Source organism: Anomalospiza imberbis, chromosome 3 (assembly GCF_031753505.1).
Source record: "Anomalospiza imberbis isolate Cuckoo-Finch-1a 21T00152 chromosome 3, ASM3175350v1, whole genome shotgun sequence".
Taxonomy (NCBI): Eukaryota; Metazoa; Chordata; class Aves; order Passeriformes; family Viduidae; genus Anomalospiza; species Anomalospiza imberbis.
The window spans coordinates 105,085,073-105,106,174 of record NC_089683.1 but is presented as its reverse complement, the minus strand read 5'-3'; the positions used below and the strand labels follow the sequence as shown (position 1 = coordinate 105,106,174).

Below are 21,102 nucleotides of genomic sequence, written 5' to 3'. Positions count from 1 at the left end.
AAACCTCCTCTTCCCCCTTTTTTTCCTTCAGCAGTGACTCCTTCCCTAACCTTAAAAACCCTCTGCCTGGATATTTTCATTCAATTTTCACATTTCTTCCCCAAATCATCCTCAAGTGCCCAACAAGGAAAACCAATGGGTTTGTCATTAGGAAGAGAAAGCCACAATTGGATTTATGTGCAGAGAAACTACATTTCCAGCAAATCCAAGTGGTGGCTTAAAAGAGAAAAGTAAGAGTTAATGTGTTTATTATACTGCAGGATACATAATTATTTAGGTCTCCATCTTAAAAAGTTATTAAACATGTGATAAATCCTCCAAATAGCCAGGGAAAAAAAAAAAAGAAACAGGACCAGGTATGGTATGATCACCACCTCATCCCCCTTCCTTAAAGTTCAGGATCCAAGCAGGAACTGCAGCCTTAAGGAATATTAAAAAAAAAACCCAACAAACTAATAAAAATAAAACAACCCCATACAACAACAACAAAAAAAATACTGCACAAAACAAAGCAGTGTTTTGGCACAACAGCTTCAACAGCTTCGGAGGAATCACAAGGGAATGGGAATAGCTTCCAATCTTCCAAACATTCAAAGGATTAGTAGGGCAGTTAGGAAAAAAAAAAAAAAGAGAAATTAAATAAAAGCCTGGCTCCAACCTGATTGGAAAATGCATTTCCGAGCCAAGGCAGCGCTGCTTGGCCGGAGGATGTGTTTTGTTTTCACGCTGTAGTAGTGCAGGAGCAGCGCCCGCCGCCCGCCCCGAGCGCTTCTCCTCTCGCCGCTGAATGAACCACGCGCGGCGCTCGCGGTCCTCCCTCCGCCCCGGCTCCTCCGGGGAGCCAAACGGGATTCGGCCGGGGCGGAGCGACCTTCCCAAATCCCACCGCCGCCGTCAGCAGGGCCGGCCCAGCCAGGGAAACAAAAACACGCGGCGAGCCGGGGCAGGAAGAGGCGAGGAGCGCAGGGGACATGAGGAAAACCACGCGAGGGAGCAGCGCTGCTCCTGCTCCATCCTTTCCCCGCTTTGCCATCCCTCCTCCCGCCCCGGCATCGCGCCCACGGGGCGAGACACTCGGGCTGGGCTCGGTGGCTGAGAGCGAAATCGGGCTGAGGTTTTCAGAAAGGACTTTCTGCGGCGCTGCCGAGCGGCGGCGGCGAAAGGGGCCAGTCATAACTGGTCCCCAAACCAGTCACAGGCGCTTTCGGGGGCGGGGGGACACAGTCATAGCGCGAGCCAGCGCCCGCCACCGAGGGCGACACGTCTGCCCCCGGCACGGGGACAACCCGGGGGCACCGGCACCGCCGAGAAGCCACGTCTGGCTCCAGCCCGTGGGATGCTCCAGGATGGAATTGCTGCAGTTCCAGCTCGGAAGGGCAAAGAAACCAAGCCCAAATTGCAACGTCAGCTCCTGGGTGAGCTATCCAACCCCCCTGAAGGAAATCTGGGAGAGCCGGGAGGAAACAGCAGCGATTCCAAAACAAGAGCATCAGGACATCACCAGCAGATTCCCAGCGCAAGGTTTTCCCGTTAAATCCAACTATTTGCATGTAGAGAATCTTCTTTGAGAGCAACAGGTTTATACTGCTTCTCTCCTCATGGGAATACACACTGGGATCAAACCAGCACTGGGAAAACCCATTTCCAGAGCACCTGCTCTAGCCACATTCCCAAAATCCACATGCAAACAAACGTGTTGCCTTCAGACCGAAAATCCAATGGAAGGAAAGGAAGGAGAGACATGAAATACCACGCACACAGTCACCCAACCTCTCCAGAAAGAGTGAGTTTGTTTTGGGTGACTTACGCACCCAGCTGGGAATTCCCCATCCCTGCTGACCTCTTTCCCCAAAAGCAGGATCAAGCCTCTTCTTCTGGCTCAACCAAATCAATTCACCCTTGCTCCTCTCCTTTCCATCCCCAAAAGCATCATCCTGGATATGCCAGGCTGGCACTGCAACCCTTGTTCCCTTCCATCCCAGAGCATCCCCTCGCTGCTTTTGTCTCATTTCCCAAAAGAAACAGCTTTGGAGGCAGCTGGATGTGTCCCCTGAACTGTCAGAAAGGCGGCACAGCCCAAAGCATCACTTCCCAAAACCTCCACGCCAACAGCTCTTTCTTACATCACCCAAGGCATTCCCAAGGGCTGCCTCCACCTTTATTTGCCCTCATTAAAACCTATGGGAAGGTTTTGTGAGATTTAAAGAGGGACTTTTGAGGCAGAGCATGAGTTTGCCATGCTAGTACAGCTTTGGAGCAGTTCCCCATTGCCCATGGGAGAGGCTGGGAGCATCCGTTGCTTCTGCTCACAGGAAAAGCCTGTTTATTTTAATAAAAATAATAATTATTATTATTATTGCTTATGCTTCCGAGAGAAACTCTGCGCCTTGCAGCCTCTGCTCACAATAGATAAAATCAGTGGGTAAAAGCACAAGAAAAATATCTCCTTTGCTTCCTTCCCGAAGGACTGACCCACTTCCATGTGGAAAACTTCACGGCACGCATCCAGCTGGACACTGCCAAGGCACAGGGATTGAGGAGGAGGTGTGCAGGGCAAAGTCATGGATATTTCCCAAGGAGAGTGGCATGGGAAGTCACAGCCTGGGAGCTGCAGGCCTGGATGGGGATAAAACAGCTGTGTAGCTCCATGTTCCCGGCTTAATCCGTTCAAGAGTATCCAGGAGTCCCAGTTAAACAGTACTGAGGATTTTCCATTTGCTTATAGTTGTTTAGGATGATGCCCCTAGCAACACTCACAAAGCAAAGGCTCCAATAAAACAGCTGATGAGAACACAAGAATTTTGGGGAAAAAAAAAAAATCAGGGAAAACTTAAATTTCTTCCCAGATAAACGAAACCCAAGCCTCGGCTCTCCCAGCGAGGAATTCCGGGAGCATCCCTGCCCAGCTGTGCCAGGGTGAGGTTGTGAAACATGAATTAAGCTGTAATTACTGCAATAATGTCACAAAACCTTTCCTAAGGGCATGTTACAGCCAGGCTTCTGCAGCCAGAGCCACAGCCCGGAGCCAGAAGGGAGCAAAAATGCTACCAACCCAAAAAGATGGTGTTTAGATCCCAGAAAGCTTGGAGCTTGCCTCACACTCCCACTGAGCCAAAGCTAAAAGGTGGAAGTTCAAAGGTTTCCTCCAATTAAAGGGAATTCATCAGGAGAGGGGAATGCTGGACAAGCAGGCAGCTCCCGAGGGCAGGTTTTCCCTGCTGGAGAGGCTTCACCTGGCAAAGCCACTCGTAAACATGCCCCCGCCCGCCTCCAGGCCGCTTCCCAGGGGGATTTCGGGATGCGTGACCCCAGCACCTCTGCCACTGATCGATGAGAGAGCCGCCAGCGGCACACGAGCCAGGAGCCACTTGCTTGGCAAAACAGCCTTGGACGAGTGAGCCCTGAGTAGGAAGCTGGACTCAACAACCCTGTCCCCTCCTCCCCTGGCAGCAACTGACCGAGCCCGGAAAAGAATAAACATCATAGTAATAAAAAGCCCGGCGCTGGACGCGCGGGAGTTCCCCGGCGCTGTGTTTGCTCGGCGGGCCCGGCCAGCTTCCACTAATCCCAGAGCGCCGGGAGAGCCTCCAGCCCGCGGCACGGATGCTCCCAAAATCCACAGGGTGGGATGCGGGAGGCGCTGCTGCAGGTGCCTCGCATGGCTACCTGCGTTTTCCATTATTGCAGGGGAAGCCGAGGCTAAGAGCAGGACCCCTCATGCACCAACAGACCCCTGGCCCTGTGCGCTCACAGCTTTACACATCCCTCCTCTTCATTCGCACCTGTACACAAACCCCGGCACTTCACACACCCCCACGAGAGTCCGTGTTTTCCGCGGTTCTGAGGAAAGCCAAGCCAGGTGAGGAGGGAAAGGTGAGGAAAGCCAAGCCAGGTGAAGGGTCGGAAAACCGCTCCTGCACTTTCAACCTACCCTTCAACTGCATATTCACCCTCTACACATCTCCCCCGGCACTTGGCTTTCACACCTCCACACGCCCCCACAGGAACTCGGTTCTGAGGAAAGCCACGCCAGGTGAGGAGGGGGAGCGAGGGCAGCCACGCCAGGTGAGGAGGGGGAAGCGAGGGAAGCCGAGCCTGGCGGGGAGGGGAGGCGAGGAGGAGGAGGATGGGGAGCCGCGCCCCAGAGCTTACCCATGGCGCTGAGGCAGTGGCTGAGCGCCTGGCAGGGCGGGCTGGGGGTCTGCGTGGCCTTGTCGCAGCTCAGGGGTGCGGGGCTGCGCTCGGCGTCGAAGGAGAAGTACCCGCTGGAGGAGCGCGGCAGCAGCGGCGACCTCCGCACGAAGATGAAGAGCGGCGAGCGGGTGGCGAAGGGGCCGGGGCTGGCGGGCGGGCCCCGCGCCGCGGCGGCCGCGGACACCGGGCCGGCCCCGGGCAGGGCGGCGGGAGCGCCGGGGCGCAGCTGCGCGCCCGGGCCCGGCCCCTCCGCCGCCGGCAGCCGCCCGCCCTCGCCGTCGCGTCGCGCTTTCACCTCGGGGGGCTGCTTGGCCATCGGGGCTGCCTGCGGGGAGCGGAGCGCGGTGAGCGGCCGAGCGCGCCGAGGCCGGCCCGGCCCGGCCCCCGCCCCCCCGCCCCATTGTTCTGCCGAGCGCGCCCCCGCCCCGGCCCGGGCCCCCGCCCCGTGCCCCCGGCCCCGCTCACGGTGCTGCCGCCGCTGGAGCGGCCCCGGCCGCGGCTGCGCTCGGGTGTGCGCGGGAGCGGCCCCAGCCCCGCTCCGCCCCGTGTTTACAGCCCCAGCACCGCCCCGGCCTCCCCCGGCCCGGCGCCGCCCCGGCCTCGGCGCCGCCCCGGCCTCGGCACCGCCCCGCGCCCGCCCCGGCCCCGGCCCCCGCCCCGCCCGCGGGGAGCGCTCGGGCTCGGACCAGCCTTACCCGCACAGAGGGACACGGCCCAGGCTGATAAACGCGCCCCGGGGCACGGCACAGCCTTACACGCGCACACGTGCACTGCCAGCCTTACACGCACACACACCCCCCACACAAACACAGCCCAGAGCGCTCTGTTCTGACACCTTTACCCTTCCCGCCCTGCACCACGCACTCGCACCTTGCACACACGATACGCGCCCCATGGGGTTCGCCCCTACACACACGCCATGTACTGTGGGTGCTCCTCTTACCTGCACACCCCTTACACACCCCAGGCACTCACTGTTGCACCCCCATGTGCGCACGCACCTCACACCCAGGTGCATCCTCTTCGCACACACCTTGCACACACACAGCCCTGCTGCAGGGCATCTCCTGCACCCCACAGCCCATCCTGCTGCACCCCTTGCACACGTGTGTGCACACACACCCAGCACTGGTGCACCCCTCGAGCAGCAGCAGCAGCATCTCCAGCCTGTGGAGAAACACAGCTGTGGAGAGGAAGGGCCATGGAAAGGAAGTAAGACCATAGGGAGCAGGAAGGACAATGGAGTGGAAGAAGCCTTATGGAGAGGAAGGACCTGGCCCATCTGCCACGGGGGCTGAGCACTGCTGCTGGAGCAGATTCCAGGGTAGTCACAGGTCCCACACCCCAGTGTCCCTCACCTCAGCCAGGGATGGTCCCACACACTGCTGAAGCATCCCTGGCTGGTCCAGCTCTGTTCCCACTCCAATTGTGGGGGAAGGAAAAATGTCTGCAGGTGTTCGAATGGGCAAAAATAATTAGGGAAATTTGTTAGGAAGACACATTTGGGAAAAATGTGGAGACAGGGACCAGCAGCAGAAGGGAAGGGCTCAAAAGGTCTGGCCATCACACCTTTCCACACCAGAAAAGTGAGAGAGAAGCAGCACAGAAAATCAGGCTTGTTCCTCTTTTCCCAGCCCTCCAGGAGTGGTACCCACAGCACAGCGTTGGTGGGGCTTCACAAAGCCCCATTTGCTTCACACTTCCCTTGGATCCAGGAGCCACCTGAGGCTTTTCCCCTTGGCTGGGGCCTGCAGAGCATCCTGTGGCAGTGGGGCAGAGCAAGGGGGACACTCTGGGGGCACCTGGGCTACCAGGACATGGGGCCAGCCAGCAGATGTTGAGTCTCTTTTCTCCTCCTGGGTCGTTTTGGTTTCTGCGTGGGTGGCTCACGTGAGCAGAAAGGGGATGGGGAACAGGCTGGCCTTTCCAACACCCAGCCTTGAGCTGGCCCTTCTCCTCCTGTCCTTGGGATTTTGGAGAGCCAGGACAGGCACCAAGTGCATTTTCCCACCATGAATCATGGCTCCAGCCTCATGGAAGAAATCCGTTTCGACGTTATCCTCGTTACTCTTGTCATGAGCCATGTCAGAGGAATTTGCACTGAAGCCGATCCCAAAGGTCCTTTCTTTTTGGCACTGTGGGCACAGATTGAGGGAGGGGGAGTTGAAACCTGCCCTGCAACACTGCCTCAGACCCTGCAGCATCCATCCCCAGCTCCCCAGGAATGCTGTTTGGGAATGCCTCATCCCAGCCCTCCTATGCACCCACCAGCATCCATGTGCAGGGAGCTTTCCCATGTCCCACATGGAAGTGAGAAGGGAGAAAGGAGAGGGATAGAGGATGTAGAGGACCCTATGCTGCTGCAGCACTCCAGTTGTGGCATCTCCCACCCATCTGTGCCATCACCGAATCACTTAGGTTGGAAATGACCACCCAGATCATGGAGCCCAGTCCAATCCCAGCAGGTTGTCCCTGCCACTGAGAAGTGGGCAGGGAGGAGGAAAGAAGGAACAGACTCCTTACAGTGCCATGAAAACCCCCAGGGAAAACCAGCCCCAACCCCTCCTCCCCGCCCAGTGGGTGCTCATCAAACCCCTTCTGATCTGAACAAAGCACCAACGGAAAAAAATAACACCTTCTTCTCTTTTTCCTCCAATCATCATGATAAATGTTACTTCACTCGTGCTGCCAGATAAAATCAAGTTTGAGCCTCAAGCACGAGGCTTTGTCTGAGCCAGGCTTGGAGCCTGACCTTTACAGTGCTCCCAATTTCAAACACCAACCCAAAATCAAACCCTTTGTCATCAGCGTGGGGGTGCTTGAACAGCAGAGGTTGGATAGAGATAAGAACAGGTGGGTTTTGTTAAATAAATGTATATTTTAGTTAAAGAAACCCCCAAACTCTCTCTGGGGGATCTCCACACATCCACAGCAGTGACAGTGACGTGGTGAATCAAGTAACAAGAATGGTCCCATTGTGACCTGAGTGGTCCCTGGGCTGGGCAGGAGGTGGCTCTTGGATTCCCTGCTGCCACCAGTGAATTTGTGACCTGTTAATGTATATTTAAAGTTATTTATTGTTCCTAATGAGGCAAGTGACATTGCCGTGGGTGACCCCAAGGAGGGGGACCAGGACTGCTGCTTCATTAGCTTGTGCCTGACTAATTACTGAGGTGGCTGCAGCCTTCAACAGCCTCACACTTTATCCTTGTTAATGCCTTCAAAGCCAAAATTTAAAATTTTGGCCAGGAATTGCAGGGAGGTGGCAGCAGAAAGGGCTTGACCAGGGCTGAGTGGTCATGAGGCACCACCAGCAAGGGATGGAGGAGCTGGGACAGAGCCTCAGATCCCAGGTGGGGGCTGGCTTGATGGGAGAGGGTGAAAGATGAGTAAACCTGGGTTTTCAGCAGAAGAAAAGGCAGAGCCACCCACCCACGCGCCAGGAAATCTCTCCTCTCCCGTGTGGGTGGTGGAGGCCCCAAGATGAGTTATCTCTAAAGGGCGACTCTGGGGATACCTCGAGATCTTCAGTGGCGTGGAGCCGGCGCATGCCAGCGAGGAAATATCACCCTGCCAGCTGGGCCCTGGGCTTCACTCTCGGGTTTTTTAACAGCTTGGTTTAAATCAAGTACAATAGCAGAACCTCCACCCCACAGATCCATTTTTACCCCTCGTGGGATGGTTTCAACCTTTCTCCTCCCTGCTTCTCATGGGATGATGGTGGGAGGGGGGCAGGAGCAGGTGGCTTGGACAGGGGGCTGTTTTTAAGGGTGTTTAATGTAAAATAACACCATTTTTTAAGGGCAAAGCTGCAGCTAAAAGCTCCATCGTGCTCATAATGCTCTGAAAAGTGCTCCTCCACATATCCCTCTGCATTATATGAGGAACTAAAAATATATAATTTACAATATAGATCTAAAAACTTAAGTCTGGCAGAGATTTTGGCCTGGCCAGAGAACAGCTGGCTCTGGCTCAGCTCGTAAAAAAATGCAACTAAGGGGAGAAAGGGAACAAAAAAAGCCACCCCAGCATCCAATGTTTATGTTTCCACCAGCTCCGAGGTTGCTCCAGCTGATCTGCCTCCTGGTGCAACTCGCTCCAGCTTAGTCAGGAACCAGCTGCTTCAGATCAAAGCCCAAGACTTTTCCATGTGCCACGGGAAGCAGGCTGCTTCCAAGAGGAATCCAAGAGGTTCTGCCATCAGGGCAGGGAGAGGAGCCCCAGCTGTAGGGAGAACAGTAACCCCTAGGAGAACCAACACATCCCAGCCCTTCCTGACCATCATCCCAGGCTGTACCTGGTGCCCAGGCTCACCATGGTTTTCCAGCTGAACAATTTAAGCAGAGGAAAAACACCCCTGAAATAGAAGCAGAAGGAGGGAGAATAGGAAAGGCTGTTGTCTCCCTCCTGTGGGGAGACGCAAAAATCAAATTAATACCATCCCCTTCCTTGCAGGGATTGTGCTGCTAAAATACGCCTTTTAAAGGAACACTTTTTCCCCAGAGTTCTGCCATTACAGACAAACAAGACACATTTGTCTTCCGAGTTTCCCCTGAGCTTGAATAATGACCTGGGGGGAGGTCAGAAGTGAAGGTACCAAGGGTGGGTTCAGTCCTGTCTAACTTACATCTGACCTGCAAACCTCCATTTCCTCCATCTTAGAAATTTCTAAGGACAGGCTGAGCAGGAAGAGCCCAATCCAAGTACACTCATTGCCTCCCAAACCAATTAACAACTCAATTTAGAATATTTTCCCCCAAAAAAAGCACAGAAAGATGCAAGCCATCATTGCTGAAGTCAACCCCAAACCTATTTATTATTTGAAACCAAGTTATTACAAAAATATTCCACATCCATAAAACCCCAAGTCCTTAGAAACTGCAAACTCAACCCTTATTTCCGTGAACGTTTGTGCTCAATGAGCAACACAACAAGTCTGTTCCGAAGGAACTTGATTTCCTTAGCATAGGACCTGCAAAATAAATCCTTGAGCTTCTGGCGCAGGACTCTGAGGGAAGGCAGGTTGTGGCAGCTGGGAATGTTCAGCAAGCTCTCAAAGAACTCTTTCCACAGCTCAGCGTTGGCAAGCCTGCAAAAAGGGACAAGAAAGCATCAAAAAAAGCACTAAATTCAGCTGTTAAAATATTCATTTTTACTCTGCTCCCAGTTCGGAAAGCTGTGACAGAACCTGACCTCAGGGCAATGTGGTACCAACATGGGTTTCTAGGAAATCTAGGCACAGATTTGGGGAATATTTTGGACACCCACCTCCTGAAGGTTCCCTCAGGCTTCCAGACCCCGTTGTCATCCTTGAGGCGCATGTAGGTCCCAAAGAGTAGGCAGTACACCGTGGCTGCGATACCAAAGTAGTCTGTCTAAACCAAAACCACACCAGTTTTGTGTCAAAAACACACCCAGAGCACTAAAAATGAGCTGAAGACACCCCATGGAGGGGGAGAGGCTCTGCAAGAGGCTCCAACTCTGGCAGAGTTCAGTGTGCCGTAAGCTCCGAGATGCCAGGCTGTCCCTTACCTGGTAGTTCCATGGTTTGTTGGTCAGCATTTCCACGCACTGGAATCCAGATGTTTCACACCTGGCAGTGAAGGCTGTTCCCTCAGGGAAGAGCTTCATGTCGATGCTCTGGCCCAGGTCAATGAGGGTCAGGCCATGGCACAGCCCATCGATGTCACACGTGTTGTTGTCCAGGAACCTTCAACCAGGACAAGAAACACCCCCCGTCAGTGTCTTCAGGCTCCCATATGGCGACATCTGGTGACAACAGGAGAAACTTGCCTTTCTCCCAGGATGAAATTATCAGGTTTGATGTCCCCATGGATGATTTTGCAGCTGTGCAACTCCTCCACCATGTGAAGGATTTTGACAGCAAAGTAGATGACAAGTGCTTGAGGCATCACCTTCTCTGGGAGCTTCTTGTAAATGTTGACAGCATTCTGGAAGCCAGAGACACACGGCACAGATTAAGGAAGAACATATTCCCAAAGGAGATAAGTCAAGTGGAGGAAACGCTCCGTAAGAGCAGAGATGCTCCAGAACAGAAGCTAGTGGCACTCACGAGCAGTGTTCCGTAGTTGTGGAGCTCCCCCACCAAAATGCTGCCGTTGGGGAAGAAGTGGGCAGAATAGAAGTGGATGAAGAGGTGGCGCATGCTGGGGCTCAGCCTCTCAACCAGCTGGGTTGCAATGTAGAACTCCCAGGGGTTGGCAGGTTTCTGGACCTGGAAGAAAGAAGGGGATTTCCTGGGAAAATCTGGGAGCAGTAAGAGCTGGAGTTCCTCTCAGGTTGGGCTTTGTTGTTGGCTTTTAATGGCAGATCGGGCATCTTCCTTCTTGAATTTATTCCAGAATGGTTTGGTTTGGGAGGGAACTGAAAAATGATCCAGTCCCATCTTCCATCTCCTGCCACAGGACACTTTCCACTATCCCAGGTTGCTCCAAGCCCTGTCCATCCTGGCCTTGGACACTGCCAGGGATCCAGGGGCAGCCACAGCTTCTCTGGGCAACCTGTGCCACGGCCTCCCCACCCTCACAGTAATTAACCTCAGTTGATAAACTCCATGATTAATCCTCTCAAATTAAGACTTCAATCTCATGCCACAATTCCACACACTCCTTGTGAATCCCTGATGCTCCAAAGAAAGCATAAATCACCTTTCTGTCCTGAAAAAGTTTCACTTCAGGGGTTAAAGAGGGGCTTTAGTTTTTCCTGAAGGACTAAATGTTGGAGAGAAGACCCACAAAAAGCTCCTGAGGCAGATCTGACATGGAAAGGCCAAGGATGTGTGTGAATCCACCCAGGGGGTGGAACAGACTCCAGAATTATTCCAGGAGAGCTGCTGTGGCCCAACACCACTGACCTTGAATATCACTTTCTGATTATTCTGAGGGTTACTGGCATCCAGGATGGAAGCTTGATAGACTTGGGCAAAAGCTCCTTCTCCAACCAAGCAGTCCACATGGAATGAGCTGGAACCTTTAAAAGATTAATATTAAATCCTGCTTGCCAACTCCACAGAGGAAAAACAGGAGAAAAAAAAAGAGAAAAGTACCAGCCCATATGAATTATTTAATCCTAGATCAAGTCTTTCCCTACAAATCTCTTCCTGCCAGGAACAGGAGAGAGCAGGAGTGCTGGACATGCCACACACTCGACCCCAGTGTTTCTATTTTTGCCTGACCCCCTGGAAGCAGTCAAATTCCAAAGGGCATGGTCTGAAAAGTAAACACTAATGTTTAAGTCCCACAGGGATGTTGCAATCCCTGTCCTACAGCTTTTGTTGACATGGACCCGCTGCTGTTACACACAAAGCTGGAGGGCTGTGGCCCAGTTTACAGGGAGAACTGGGAAAAATGCCTCATCCAAAAGGCTCATGTTACAAAAGGCAAACAAGCCAACCCCAGGCCTAATTTCCAACCTGAGGCTGAAATAATCTGGAGATACACACACACAAGGAAGCTGAATTCCCACATAATTCTGAAAGTTCTCCCAGAAAAAGCTTCAAGAACTGCTTGGCAGTGATAAGTTTGAAGGAGCTCTTACCCAGTGAGAGTTCAGCCTTCACTTTGATGAATGGAAGGGGAGATTTCCACTCAAAGTAGTTGGAGAAGGTGTGGAGCGGCTTCGGAAGTTCCGACAAGAATTTGCCAATCAATTCCTTGTCCCAGGGGTTCTCAACAAGGACTTCATGGAAAAAAGGGAAGTGTTAAAGCTCTGGGTGTCATTCCAAGGAGGTAACACAAGCTTGGGCTTGAGAAAGCATCACTAATTTAAAGAAAATAATAAACCAAAACCCCCAGGCGGGATAAGGATATGTGAAGTATTCCTTGATTTTGACACTCCAGCTTTTGGCACCTGCCCAGAAATCCAGATTTTCCCAAAGTGCACTCTGGAGTATGGCAATGTGCAATCCAGGTACAACTCACACTCATCCCTCCTCACATCCCTCACAGGTGAGCAGCGACGACCTTGCAGGAATCATGGAATTGCTCCCTCCAGTGCACAAAGCACAGCCCTTGGAATCCAGGGGAAAAAAACAGGGAATGCTGTGTACCTGCAGGTCTCCCACTCCAGGCTGTCCTGTCCTGCCCAGCTCCACAGAGCATCTCCTGGGAACTTCTATCTGCCCCAAGGCAGGGGGAATGTCCAGTTCTGCTTTGAGCTGTCTGCTCATGCAGTGGTTGGGAAGCAGCTGCAGCAATTCCCTGGATTCCAGTCCCTTGTTTCAGGACATTACCATGAAGCCCTCTCTGTTCTGGGATGTGTTCGAGAACAGGGCTACAGATTTCAAAAAAATATTATTAATTATTAATAATGTTATAATAGTATTCTATTATTAACCTTCTACCTTGGGGGTTTGGCACCTTTAGGGAACAAAAATGCGTCAAATGGCACCGCGGCCAACATGGAGGTGAATAAAATGGAATTTTCTGAAGAAAATTAGAGTTGGTCAAGTAATTTTACCCATTCCCTAGTAAATCTCAAGTCCACCAAGAGAAGAAAACAGTGGATTTTTGGCCAGTTAATTTTTAATTTCCATGGGGCAGAACTTAAATATTGGAAGGATTTTTGGGGCGTGGTCACCAAACCCAGGTCCATTTGCCCCCAGAGTGCTGGGATGAGTGCTGAGCAGAGCCAGGCTGATGCAGTGGAAAACCTTGGGAAACTTGCATTGGAGCAGCATACCTTAACTTCTTGGGCTTTGGCTGCCTGCGCAGTTCTCCAGAGAATTCCAAATTCATTTGGGGCAAGTTTTCCTTACAGGCTGAACAAAGGGAGTAAGAACAAGAACAAATCAATGTTCATTTCCCCAAAAGCAGGAATATTTGGAGTATTCTCACTCAGCAGCTCTGAAAGCTGCTGCCACGAAAACCAGAACTCAACAAAGCCTCATTTCAAATATCTAAGTTAAAATAACAGCTGGATTTCTCCAGGGAGCAGATTCCAAGACTTCTATGCAGAGCAGCATAAAGGTGCTCCCAGATGGGATTCAGGCAATGTTTGGATATTCCCAACCTCATGGAATGGTTCACAGCAGCAGTTGGACACACAAAGCCTCTCATGTCCCTCACCACCTCCTCTTATCCCAATTAAAAATCCTTGGAGAGCTTATGAGCTGCTGTTTCATAGGGAATGTGGACTCAGGAGTGGCAGCACTGGGAGCCACACCTGGGTGGGATTTGGATTTGGGCAGAAATGGAGTCATGAGGCACCAAATTCAATGTTTCCCACACAAAATAGTCCTTACTTTACCTCTGTTCTCCAAAGGGGGCTGGGAAGGAGCTGCCAGGTAATTAAAGGGTGTGGACATGAGCTGGGCAGCTTGGGCAAAATCCCTGGTGTTGTCTGGACTGGGAGCCAGGGCTTTGTTGGTGCAGGGGCCATTCCACACCGTGTAATCATCCCGCAGGAATTCCGTGGTCCCTGTTTCTTCCTAGGCAGGAAAAAAATTCAAGATTTAAAATGAAACCATCAAAATTATCCTGAAATATAAACAAAACCCCACGTTTCCATAGTTTTAGACTAGGTCTGAATGCTGGTAATAGTCAATGCCACAGCAAAATGCCAGACCATCAGAAATTGCTGTGAGAGCCTGGAAAAGCCAATCCCATGGGAAGGGATCTCTTCTATCCAAGTTTTAGACATCTCCATGGCTATGGAAGCTGCAAAGTGGCTGCAGGAAGATGAAATGTCTCTTCTTCCCCCAAACTGATGCCAACTGCACACATTTGAGAAGTGGAGTTCTCCATCAATTTTATGTCCATCAACAATCAATAAAGCTCATCCTGTTGGCAAGAAATGGGAAAAGGTATCCAGCCTTCAGCAGGCATCATTCCTAGGAATATTATGGGATTGGGATAGAGCAGAGCTGAATCCACCCACTCTGGTAACCCTCCTAAGTGTATAACCCACTTCCAAGGCTAATCCCTGTAGGATTGCCACTCACTTGTGCTGCACAGTCAGTCAAGGGATGTTCTCCAAAAGTTCTGGGCTCTTCTGGTTTGTTCCTGTGCCGTGGGATCCTGTAAAATGATCCAAAAAGTTTAGAACAGCATTTCCTCAGGAGCTTTCCCAGGCACACTGGTCACAACAAAGATTGGTTTGTTTTAACTTCAATTTTTAATTTTAAGAGCCCCATTTGCAGCAACTTGGAGAAGCTGCAGCAGCTCAGATTATGCAGGGAATGAAGCCTCCCAAGCACTGTCCAAACAGGGAAGTTGCGCAATCCCAGAGCAGCAACTCCTGCTTTTCTCATGCCACTCCAGGCAGCTGCCACCAGCTGTATCCGAGCCAGTCCTGGCACAGCCACAGGAAGGTCCCATGGAATGGGATCGATTTTTTCCATGATTTTTAAGGAGTTGAGCTGAGCTGCTCCTTTTTCCCTCCTTACCCGCCATTCTCCTTCTCCTCCTCATCCTCAAAGATGGCAAATGCAGGAGTGGCAGGGACAACAATGCTATTTTTCAAACATCCACCAGGTTCTGAAAATAGAAGTTAACCACTGTTATCTTCACCCAATAAAGATTATTTACACAGCCACATTCTTCCCCTTCTCCAGGCATGTGATGCTCAGGGCTCCATCCAGCTGCACCTGCAGAATTCCCACTCCAATCACCTTTCCTACAAACTCTTGGAGAGAAGATTTTTCCAGCCCAACCCCAGATGTGAAATCTCTCTCTGCTCACTCTTGTAAAACCCCTGAGTTTCAGACTGGCTCAACTCTTACAGCAAGGGCTGGTGGGAGGTGTCAATGGGAAATAAAGGATGGAATTCCATGGACTGGGAAAATAAAGAGCACACACCACTTTTTCTGCAAAAGGCTTCAAATTGTTCCTCACTGTCTTCCAGGGGAGATGGCTCAGGCAAGAACGGTATTTGGAACATATCCATGAGAACACCTAAGAAAGAAAAAAATAATAAAGGAATACATAATAAAGGACTAACACTCCCAGAAAAAGATTTTTAGAGGTTCTTCCATTATGTAGCAGCCAAATCAAATGCCAATTAACTCTAACAGCCTTAAATTCCTTAAATATTCTTATAATTTATTAGCAGTCAATAACCAATTATTCCTCCCTCTTACATTTAAACACCTCAGACAACCGATCAGACACAGGAAGGGCCAATTTGGCCAACACATACTTGGTCATGGCCCTTTTTATTCCCTATCCAAGGGAGATTTCAAGTTTCCTAAGAGAGCAAATTCTCCTTTAATTTCTCAGATTTTTGGAAAACTTAGATATTTGTAGGACTAATGAATGCCACATGCTTTTTTTTTTTCATTTTTATTCAGCTCAGCATCAAGCAGAGCTGACTGTGAACTTCCAAATTAGTGTTGTTTTGGTCTTCACATGCCAAACAGGATTCCCTGAAAAAGCAGCTCAGACAACACACTCCCAAGAAGCCTGGCAGTGATTCATCCAGGAATTGATGGGATGTGGCTGCTGGGATGTTGTTAAAACATCAATTTCTGGTCAGAAGTTTTGGGTCATCCAGATAATCCCAACAGACAATTAATGATTTAATGTTATTTTCCTCTTTGAATGGTGCACATGCCCATCCCCAAACTGCTCCCTTGGCTAGAAAAGTCTCCACTAACATTTCCAGGGAAGATCCCATGGACTCCAGGGGAAGGAAAATTTTATTCCAGACCTTACCCAAGGCTTCCTTTGTGTGGACTGTGGGTGATGGCTGCACCTTGAAGGGCGTTGTCGTTCCCATTGCTCCTCCCAGCGAGGTGTTGGGGGTGGCTTGGGAAGCATTTCCATAGGCAAAGGAGGAATTCCCAACTCTGGAGGCTGGAAAACACAACAGCAAGATCACTCCTGAAAGAGCCTGGGATTGTTTATGAGCATTCCAGCAAAATATTAGTGAGTGAAGTAAACAAAAGGAGCAGCAGCAACACAGAATTTGGGGAGAGATTTTGGCTTGTTCAGAGATTTGCACGGCAGACTCTCAAGGGAGGCTGCCGTGGTGGGCAAGAGGGACCTGGGACAGCTGGGTGGCATCCACAAAATCTATCTGCAATTCCCAGGAATGCTCTATCCTGACACAGAAAGTGAAGCAGGAAGCCAGCAAGGACAAACAACGACTCCCAACCATGCTCCAAAAGGAACTGCTCAGAACATGGGAACAGGGACTGGATCCATGTTCCATGGAAGGGACGGAGAGACCCTGCACAGACATGCAGGGATGGAGGTTGGGAAGTCAAGAAGCTTTGCCAGGGTTGGAACTGGTGTCCACATGCAGTTAATGATTCCCAGCTGGGAACAGCCACACCAATGGCATCAGTCTCCATCCAAAGGTTCCTTACCTTCCTTCACATTCACAGCAGGAGTTAATCCAGTGGATCCCTTGTTAGGGGACCTTCAGAAGAAAGAGTCACAACATTACCTTGGAATAAAACCTTTTAAATACCATTTTAATGAAGTGAGAGGTCCTTTAATAAAGATCACTCTGGAAAGTTTCTCCTACAGCTGCCAATAACCTGGGAGGCAGCAGAGTCCTTTAGAAAGGTTAAAATGCATTAAAAGCTCTCCTTGGACACAGTTTGCCTCTAAGGAATTCCAGAATATGAGCAAATAACTGTTCCCACCTTGGCCAAGTCCACTGAGTCACCCTTGCTTTGCCAGCCTGGGTTTCTCCTTCTGCCCGCCCATTTTGTGGCCAAGTCCCACAGCAAAAGTGCAGGAGAGAAATACCAGCACTTTTTATCTTTCTCTGAAGACCTTGGAGTGGGATCTACAGGAACAAAGCACTTCCTGGGTTTTATTCCAGGCATTACACACCAAATTTCCTCTTACTGCAATTAAACCACAGGGTAAAAGGAATGAAACATGGCCATAAGGACCAAGTTTGATCTAAGTTTAATAAACAGTGGCTTCAGGTCAGGTATTTTCTTCCAGAAAGGGAAGAAAGGCTTATTTTTAGCTAATTCTCAGTGTGGACCCTGAGGACACAATGGCAGAGGAGGAGCCTGCTCACACTCACAGTTCTCCTGCACTCCGAGGCGGAGGTGGGTCGGGACGAGCCTGTTCCTGAGCTGGAGCAGCACTGAAGGCAGGGTGCAGCAAACTGTTCTGGAGCTCCCCAGGCTCTGCCTGAGCTCCAGCTGGGTCCTTCTCCTCCAGTGCTTCCCAGGGGGGGGTGGCTGGGATGTGGTTGCCAAGGGGCTTTGCTGGCTGCAGGGTGGGAGCGGTCGCTGGTGGTGCCTGGAATTGGGGCTGCTCAGGCACAAGAGCTCGGCCCTTTGGCACATCCAGCCCTGAAGCAGGTGCCATCCTGTTCCTTGGGATGTGAGATGTGCTGGGCCTCACAGGTGGGGGCACCTTTAGGGATGAGAAATGTTCTGTGACACCCAAATTCCCTCCCAGATGCAGCCATTCCCATTTTCTCTACTAGCACCACATAACCAGAATGCAACAGAACCTTTAGGTTCCCCCCCAAGTACAGCCATTCCCATTTTTCCTGTTAGCTTCACATGCCCAGAACTCGAGAGAACTTCTAACTGCATCTCATTTAGGGTAAAACCTTTAAAAACTGGGTGTTGCAAGTTGTGCCAGCTTTCCACACTGGTATTGCAGCCTCAGCCTCCATACTGGGTTAACAACCAACCCTTGTTCCTACAGCATGGCTGGATTTTGTGGGATGAGCCCAGGCAGAGCGTTCCTGTCCATCCCAGAACTCACTCACCACCCTCTGGTATGGCTCAACTGCTGGTTCCAGTTTCGTTTCCTCCAGGCTTCTGGAGAGCTGTGTGAGCTGGTCCAGCTTCTGCTGCAGGGCTTGGAGTTCCAGGACTGCCGACTCCTTTTTCCTCATGGAATCTTTCTTCTCCTCCTCTAAGGAGTAAACAATGAGATTAAACGAATACACGTGGTCTGTATGACGTGCTGTGCCTCCTGTATCCTCAGGAGAGACACCACTAATGTGGCATTGAAAAGAGAAGCCCAAGGGATAAGCTTAACCAGGAAACAGCCATTTGGAGAGCTGGAAAAAGGAGGATACCCAGTGCCTGCTGCCTCCTGAGGAGCTCATATTTCCTGAAGTATCTCTTGGCCCTCAGCTCCTCGAAGGAGAGCTCGGAGCCCTCACACAGGAGCAGGTTCTTGTCGTACATCGGGACCTGCTCCCACCCAGCGGCGCCCAACGGTGGCTTTGGCACAACCTCGGACTTGGAGACGTAGGTGACGTAGATCCTGGGAGGGAAAGGGAGGAAAGGGCCAGGGTTGGGGGATTTATCCCAGGAGAGAGCTCATTTTCTCACAGTGGGACTTTGAAAGGACCACCCAACTACTTACACTTCTTTTCCAGCAGCACAGGATTGAGAATCAGCAGCATCTAGACCCTAAAGCAGGGAAATAAAACACCAAAAAATAAGATTAAATTAAGTTCAAGCAGCACAACTGGCACAGAGTCCACTGCTAATATTATTCCTGTGATTCTGGGAATGTGCCAGGCCACTGAGTGTGTCCCAGTGCTTCCCAGATGGGACATTCCTATGGAGATGTGATGCTTGCAGCAGGAAAACAGCAGCAATATCACCTCAGTATCAGTTTTGAGAGATACAGTCAGTCTACCCTATTCAGCCAAGCTTACCAACCTAAACTCTTCGTGAAACATCTTTCCCAAATAATTCGTAATTTACCTGAGTTTTGCAGGGATTAGGACTTGAAACACCTTTTGGAGGAGCCATTTGATTTGCAGCATGGGAAGTCTGAAGTGGGTGTACAACAGCAGTATCTGGGACAGAAAATATAATGTAAGTATTTTCTACTCATTAAAGAGTAAAAATTGTTTGCTCCTTTGTGAATTTTGATTAACTTGAAGCACTGGAAAACTAGTAACTTGTTTTGAATACATTGCCCTTAAGAATTTTTCACATAAAAAGGGAAAATAAAGTGGTTTCTACAGGGAATTTGTTTCTTTCAGTGACAAAACTCACTCATTGAGGTAAAGTCATTTAGAGGAGCTACAGATCAAACAGGACTCTTCATCCTCACCTTGCAAAGGAGGATTCCAAGGATCGTAACTCTGCAGGGAGCTAAATTGCAAAAAAACTCTCAGTTATTACCATGAAATCACCTGTCCCTCACTGTTCCCCACCTCCGAGCAGTCTTGGATTTCCCTGAACAATCATGCCATGAAATGCAACACTGAAAAGCATGATTTTTACTGTATATGGACATCTCCACAGCTACAAAACTAAAAAAGCCTTCAAGAGGCAGCAGGAGAACAGAATTGGGTATTTGTTTTATATTACATTTTACTTTCAGTTTTTTGCATTTAGCTTCCCAGAATTAAATGCTTGACTCCAAGATTCAGCTCAAGGATCATCTGCTTCACTCTGGGATTTTCTTTTTTTAATATACATCCCAAAACACCTAATAAATATTCAACGGCAAAGAAACATTATTAAGTTTAAACCTCCCTTTAACAAAAATAAGCACACTGAAAAAAAAAATTATCACATGCTACCCATGGTTAATTATGAGCACTGAGTAAATGAGTAGAAGAAGCCTCAGAGTTACCAGTGGAGCTGCTGCAGGTTCTCCCGAGGCTGGGCCTGGTTGAGGAGCCCTTTTTGGAGCACAGCTGCTGCTCCCTGCACGTTGCCCTCCTTCAGCAGCAGCTGAGCCCAGGCCAGGTAGAAATCCGAGGTCTTGGCTCCGATTCCCTGCCCGTGCAGGTACTCAAAGTACTGGCACGGGGAAGAGATGAACTCTGCCTGCAAAACACAAATGCACAAAGCCATCAGCACTTCCAAGAACTTCGAAGGGAGTTGCAGACAACATAAAAAACATTAGAATTTCTTAGTCATCATAATAGGAAAGTGTCGCTGTTGTGGCAGGACGGGAACGAATATGATGCCAAGACAGAAGGCAAAAGAATTAACTTTGATTAACAAGTAGCATTCCTCTGTTCTTAACGAGGATCGCCGAGGTGAGATATGATTGGTCTTAGAGAAAAATCATCTCACGCCATCGCTGCACCATGAATAGCACACGGTGGTGGAACACATCTATAAGCAGTATGAACAGAGAGAGATCACTGTTTGCTTTCCTCTCGGACTTTTTCCCAGGCTTAGCCTGGTAGAATCTCCCTCCTTTTCTCTCTGACTAAACTGAGAATATCCATAGGAAAGTATCGTTTTCTAAGGATAAGAGAAGTTAAGGCAAATTTCTCCAAGCTACACAGCTTAAAAAACACACACTTGCTTTTTTCTGATCCCCCTGTCCTGCAGAGGATCGGAATTTCTGAGGCCTCCCGCGCCTTCCAAAGCTCTTTGCAGTCCCAGAAATGCAGCGTGAAAAAATTAGGATACTTTAATTCCCAGAAAACCGCAGCTGTACCCACCAGCTTGACACAGTAGCTCACAAACCGCGGGTCCTGATGGTACCTCTTGTCGCTCACGAACAGCTCCACCAGCTCCTCCAGGAGCCCAGGCCAGCGGGTCTGCTTCTCTTGGAGGGGGAGACATCCCTCTGCCCACTGCAGGTACCTGGAACCATTCCAGAGTCAGCTCCGACCCAGGGAAGGGGCAGCTCCTGCACAGCGATGGGCCAGGGAAGGGGCAACACCCAAACTGGGGATGGGGCACTCCGAGCCAGGGCCAACGCTCACCTGTCCCACGGCTCCAGCGGGTCGGGCCCCCGGTAATTCCGGATCTGAGCCTCGTAATTCCTGCAGCGAAAAGGCCGGGTCAGGGAGGGTGGGAAGTGCCCCGGGGACGGCGGAGACTCTGCCATTCCCACGGCGCCAGGTAGCCCCGAGGGCCGGAGCACAGCCCCGAGGGCCGGAGCACAGCCCCGATCCCGGCATCCCGATCCCGGCATCCCGATCCCGGCATCCCGATCCCGGCATCCCGACCCCCGCTCACCGCCGGAGCTCCTC

The 21,102-nt window shown here is 50.8% G+C and overlaps 2 protein-coding genes across 4 annotated transcripts in view; both read right to left on the bottom strand.

Moving 5' to 3' along the window:
- The window catches only part of BCL2L11 (BCL2 like 11), an 84,424-nt gene extending 79,645 nt beyond the window's left edge, over positions 1-4,779 (bottom strand). Inside the window, exons 1-2 of one of the 3 annotated variants that reach the window (XM_068186259.1) lie at positions 4,660-4,779; positions 4,153-4,519 (exon numbers count right to left, since the gene is read on the bottom strand). In XM_068186259.1, coding sequence (XP_068042360.1) covers positions 4,153-4,510 — 358 coding nt within the window. In that variant the 5' untranslated portion in view covers positions 4,511-4,519; positions 4,660-4,779. Of the gene's footprint in view, positions 1-4,152; positions 4,623-4,659 lie in introns of those variants that run through there. The other 2 variants (XM_068186257.1, XM_068186258.1) reach the window with 2 other exon arrangements.
- A 4,207-nt stretch (positions 4,780-8,986) lies between these two features.
- Positions 8,987-20,957, bottom strand: BUB1 (BUB1 mitotic checkpoint serine/threonine kinase). The gene is made up of 24 exons (XM_068183017.1): positions 20,833-20,957; positions 20,566-20,710; positions 19,740-19,936; positions 19,212-19,252; positions 18,857-18,951; positions 18,510-18,556; positions 18,217-18,407; positions 17,902-18,050; positions 17,200-17,537; positions 16,523-16,575; positions 15,867-16,007; positions 15,012-15,107; positions 14,600-14,690; positions 14,156-14,231; positions 13,462-13,642; positions 12,895-12,973; positions 12,263-12,486; positions 11,752-11,892; positions 11,069-11,184; positions 10,268-10,429; positions 9,988-10,145; positions 9,727-9,904; positions 9,463-9,569; positions 8,987-9,283 (listed from the first exon to the last, which is right to left on the bottom strand). The coding sequence occupies exons 1-24, from the start codon at positions 20,955-20,957 to the stop codon at positions 9,088-9,090; spliced, it is 3,327 nt and encodes a 1,108-aa protein (XP_068039118.1). The 3' UTR covers positions 8,987-9,087.
- Positions 20,958-21,102: the final 145 nt, after the last annotated feature.